The sequence below is a fragment of the Erigeron canadensis genome, chromosome 8, assembly GCF_010389155.1.
Source record: "Erigeron canadensis isolate Cc75 chromosome 8, C_canadensis_v1, whole genome shotgun sequence".
In the NCBI taxonomy this organism is placed as follows: domain Eukaryota; kingdom Viridiplantae; phylum Streptophyta; class Magnoliopsida; order Asterales; family Asteraceae; genus Erigeron; species Erigeron canadensis.
In genome coordinates, this window is record NC_057768.1 from 26,513,918 (window position 1) to 26,519,600 (window position 5,683).

A 5,683-nucleotide genomic window follows, 5' to 3' on the forward strand; every position below is an offset into this window, starting at 1 on the left:
CATTTTCATGTGGAGACTTGTACGTGATCGTGTCCCAACTAGACTAAATCTAAGTCGAAGAGGTATAGAAATTGTTGACATATCATGTCTGTTATGTAGTCATAATGTCGAGTCTATTGCCCACTTGTTTTCGACTTGCTCATTCTTCAATGAGTTGGCACAAAACTTCATTCGTTGGATTGGGATTGATCTACCTATTACTAGACCTATTGAGATGATAGGTTGGATTCATGCATCGATGTATCCTTCTAAATTTAAGCGGTACTTGGAAGCTACCTGTTTCGTTTGGTAGTGGTCACTTTGGAAGCATAGAAATCAAGCCAGTGAGGAAACGTGTGGTGATGTTTTACAATCTATTGTTCCTTATTCTTATTTTTGGATTTCTAGTAAGGATAAGAAAGCTAGTATATCTTAGTTAATGAGTCCGTTTTTTTATTGTAATTGCATTTATGCCTTTTGTTTTTCCTCACTTCAGCGTCTTGCCGAAGTATAGTATTAATAAAATTTAAGTTGTTCCAAAAAAATTAATGTATAAAACTTACGGCCAACTTGCAACGCCGGTGAACTATTTTGCAATCCTCTAATCATATCATTTATGTAGGTTTGGTTGGCTATTGTATTTTGTATAAAATGTTTGCTAAAAGTTGTAGGTTGGCTTGAATTTTGCTAGAAAAACTAATGCCATACTTTTTATTGAGTACTTTTTGAAAATAAAATTTTTTAATAATCAGAATCTAAATAGATTTTTTTTATATTTATTTAAGAATAATATGCTTTTTTAATTGATTCAAGACTATAGAGTTAGAAATGTAAATTATATTTTTGACATGATGTATACGAGTATTTCACTTCTTTTTATTTGAGAACGGATAACTTAATTTACCTCTGACAATTTGACTATGTTTTATCCATATTTACACGAAAGGGTAGAATGGAATGATTATTCTTCTCTTTTATTCATAGACTCCATAATGCAAAAGAAAATAAAAATGTAACTATATCCTTTTATTAAATGAATATATCTTTACTAAGTTGCTTTTTTTATCATACTAGCTAAATAACTCAGGTTCAACCCAGACATTTTAATACAATTTTTGCTAGTCAATATTCAATAATGCTTAATAAAAAAATAATTGCATATTTGTTTAATTTTTATATATATTTAATCAAAGAATGCAATAATATTTGAACACGGTGCAATATAGTAGTTTCGCATTGATATATTTCATATATATGAGAGAAACTGATAAAATAATAAACAAGAATGGAAAGAAAAAAAGTTATAAACATGTTAATGTATTTAAAGCTTTTAATAGATATCATACAATCAACTTTTCATTTGCTCAACACCTTCAAATTCAAGAAATAATAAAAAAAAAATTATGAAAATTATTACAACACTGTTTAAGAAGAAAAATCATTATTAAAGCTAAAAATCTTATAAAATACACACGAATTCATAATTATATTCCTTTAGTTAAGCTACAATTAAAAAATGATAATAATTAAGCTACAAATTAAAATAAATTATAACTTTATATTACTAATAATAATATTAGCATAATAATAATAGTTAATAACTATAATTGAAAATCTTGACATGGAATTTGTAAGAGGAAGATTTGGTTTTCAAATTAAATCAAATTCTACAAAAATCTAAAGAAAAAAAAATCAAAATGATTTATGATGTCATAATTTTTTAAAACCCTTGTAAAAAATAATATGAATTTGACACATAAGATTTTTGTTCAAAATTTTTTTTATAAACAATCTTCTTTTATTTATATAAGAAGTTAGTAGACTTCTGTATAGGGGGTAATCTGAGTAATTAAAGCATTGACATTACTTGCTTTTTTATTCAACAGATTACACTACGAACGTGACTTTTTATATCTATATGTTTTGTTTTTACTTGAAACCTATATTACACGCCTTTATCACCTTATGCTTGGGATCTAGCTAGTTGATGCAAGGTTTTCATTAAGAATGAATCTCAAAAGCGAATTAGGAAATTTTTAATCCAATGTAAAACTGAAAAATAACATCATAGGATCAAAGGTTTGGTATACCAGCCATAACATAACATCATACTATCACTCTCCGTTATTAGTCCATCCGTAATCTTTTTACTAATTAATCACTTTCAAAAAGTCAGTAACCGTTTAAGGTCTAGTAGGAATTTAAAGATTAGTATCTTGTGTACATTTTGTACCCATATTAAGTTCTGGCTACTCTTGTTCGTATATATTAAAATCTTGATATGGTTGACCTTTTAGAATTCTATAAATCTTTGTATCTTGACATATATATAGTTGACATTTCTTTCATTATCAAATCTTCGATGTGTGTGAATTCTTTCACATGTCATGACACTCATGTTGGTATTTTATGTTTTTTGGTTCAGTTGTGTTTAAGGTTAATTTGCTATTGCCGTCGTTTTCATTGGGTTTTCTAACTCAGACTCGTTCTGTTTGGTGGCGCTTCTCATGGGGGTATATGCTATCCAAACAATTTGAAAATCCAATATGCGAATGTCCTGGGTATACATCCTGAATTTGGATATCGAAACTCAAGAATATATTTGTGATTTTGGATATCGATTTTCAAAAATATCGGAATGTCCAAAATACATACTTTCTACATCCTTTTCTATTAATTATATATCTTAAATTAACAATATTTACAATAATTATTTACATAGTTTTTCTTTAAATTCTAGATATTTGGATTATATCCGATATATGCACCCGAAGCTATCCGGACATCAAATCAAGTATCCGAAATTTTAAATATTCTAAACTTCGGATACCCGTACGTGAATGCATATATGTAACCTATAGACCACATCTTTGACCCACATACTATAGACAACCGATCAGTGAGTAATGATAAATGTACTGTGTGTTAGTCTCTACAAAAACCTCACATGGTTTATATAGATAAACCCATCGTACAACATTATAAACTATTGGTAGTTACCCATAATGTGGTTGAGAATATGCAATTTTTAATAGTGGATACATCTGACACACATACACATTTTTCGTCCTCTCATATCAAACAATCTACAAAATTTTAATATTTCATATATGGACTCTATATATGCATTTCTATATTCAATTTCTTTGGATGACAATTTGATTAAGGAAAATAATAACCTATAAATCCTTTTAATATATTCATTTCTTAACATATGTAATCCATTAATTCTCTTCTCTAATCTCACCCTCTGATTTTTCATATGTCATAATTCTATTATTTAAGAAGATTTATAGGCTAAACAATTAGTATGATTGATCATTACCTTTGATTAATCACCCCAACAATGAAAATATACTCGATGCATTTCTACATAATTAGACACTTCAACTCAAAATGTTTGTCACTAGAATAAAATTGACATTAAGAGACCGGGACTCTTCGGCAACATCGGGGAAAGTCGATAAACAACAAAACAAGTGTTTCTTTTTGACTTTTCTAGTCAACGAGATTTTGACGACGACTGTCCATCGTAGAAACTCAAAAATAGTTTGATTTATATTCAATCCAAATCAAAGTCGACCCTATTTGGTTCAACTCTGTCTGGTTTTATTCAGATCAAATGAGACTTGAAAAATAAAACCCTGACTAGGTTGGATTCAAACCAAATTTAATCTCTATTACCAAAAACTAAAACTATTGAAAATAAACTTATCACAAGTACGGAACATTAGCAAAACATTTGATAAACTAATATTTTATTTTATCCATCTACAACAATATTTACATATAGCTATAAAGAGTACAAGTATATGATACAAATATTATTGTATATGCATAATAGGGCTTGTGTCCCAAACATTTACTAATTAGAACCTAAAAACTAATCACATAGTTTATGACATAAATAATGTGTTTATGTTAGTATCAAATGAATGTATATATAATATAATGTCGATCGTACAATTATTAATAGAGAACCGCATGCACACATCACCATCATCACCATCTTCTTCTCCGAATCAACAAAATTCACTTAATAAAATTAATTTCAATCAGAATTTAATTCAAGGTGTGTATGCTAAAAAGAGAAGTAGCTACAAAAAGATAATGTAAAGCTAAAAATGGAGTTATAAACGAAATTAAGGAGAAGTTGACAGAAGGTATCCCTGCATGTCTAACACGTCTTCTTCATTCAATTCGTTTTCTTGCTTCTTCTTAATTACTAATCGTCATCTCCCCCTCTCTTTTTCTCTCACTACATTTAATTCCTTTGCTTACCCTTTTTTTTCAAAAAAATAAAAATAGAGTATATATTAAAAAAAAAACTTAATTTAATTGTTTAATATTTTATTTATGAGGTTAATATTAGTATGCTTCTGGCACCATGTTTCCGTCATGATCGTCAGGGAGAGAGATTTTATATTCATTTTCATGCGAGGCGCTTCTATAATAATCATTCATTACATTTGCCGTGTCTATCATGTAAGTGACTAAATAATTAATTTTGGGGAAATTAACAACACAATATGATATGATACAATATTTTGTACAATGTGACCAAAAATCAAAAATTCATAATCAACATTCACAACATTTTGAGACGGAAAAAGGTTAAAAGAGTATAAACATTGAACGCAAAGATAATACTAATAGTCATCATATTATATGATAGTGTAATAATAAGTAACAAAATACTACCAACTAGACAAAAAAAAAAAAAGAAATTAGAACTTAGAAACCACAAATCCAATATTTTTGCACCTAATTAAAATGTTACAAAAAAAAAAAGAAAAAAAAAGTTAGGGTTTCTTACCAATAGTGTGCTTATTATTATGCATCCAAACCTTAAGAACATGTCTTTTAACACCAATTTCAGCACAAAATTGTTGAACAGCAGGCTCATCTTGTTTCTGAATCTTCCATCCTAAACTCTCTGAAAAACCCAACATCTTATCTTTCTGGTCTTGAGTAAATTTAGTCCTAAATCTTTTCCTTGACCCACTTCCACTACCGCCGCCGCCGCCGCCACTAGAGCTAGGGTTAGATATCTCATCTAGATCCTCTCTAGATGTAGACGGCAGCGCTAGTGGGCGCTGTTGTGAAGAGGGTGTTATTTGTAAATATCCCGAGGGTCTAACTTGTGCTGGGTGATGGAAATTGTTATTATAATTATATGGTGTGGTGGATAGATATTGATGATTGTTGTTAATTGGGCGTGGTGGATTGATGACGTGATGATGAGCTGGTTCGGTTTCTTTTCGGTGGAAATTGCGATGACAGTTACACGCCGCGCATTTTAGCGCGTCTAGTGTACCGTCATCGCCAGCTGCCATGAATTCACCACATCCATCCACGGCGTGACCGCCTAATCCCACAGCGTGGTTTTTTAAGCACTCTCGAAACCGGTATTTTCCGGTTTTCCCGTAGTTTGGTGGAGGAAGTTGAATTGCCGCACTGCCTGATGCTCCTTCAGTTTCTTGCTCCTCTTCAAGCTCATCTAGCTCCATATTATTTTTAATTTTTGATATAACAAATATAAGAAGGGAGTTTAATTTGATTAGGGAGAGAATTAGGGTGAAAAATGAAAAAGTGAGATGATGATGTGATGAGGTTGATTTGAGAAGATAAGTGAAAGTGTGGACATGAATTAACCCATTGCCTGCAAATAATAAAGCAAAAGTGTGTGTGTGTATTTTTTTAG

The 5,683-nt window shown here is 30.1% G+C and overlaps 1 protein-coding gene across 1 annotated transcript; it reads right to left on the reverse strand.

Moving 5' to 3' along the window:
- Positions 1–3,968: 3,968 nt before the first annotated feature.
- LOC122579354 (zinc-finger homeodomain protein 1) lies at positions 3,969–5,683 on the reverse strand. Its single transcript, XM_043751517.1, has 2 exons — positions 4,796–5,683; positions 3,969–4,261 (listed from the first exon to the last, which is right to left on the reverse strand). Exons 1-2 carry the CDS (start codon positions 5,487–5,489, stop codon positions 4,257–4,259), a joined length of 699 nt encoding a protein of 232 aa, XP_043607452.1. The 5' UTR covers positions 5,490–5,683; the 3' UTR covers positions 3,969–4,256.

Excerpts from the sequence above, each read along its gene's own strand:
- LOC122579354 (XM_043751517.1), bottom strand. The coding sequence starts at position 5,489 with ATGGAGCTAGATGAGCTTGAAGAGGAGCAAGAAACTGAAGGAGCATCA.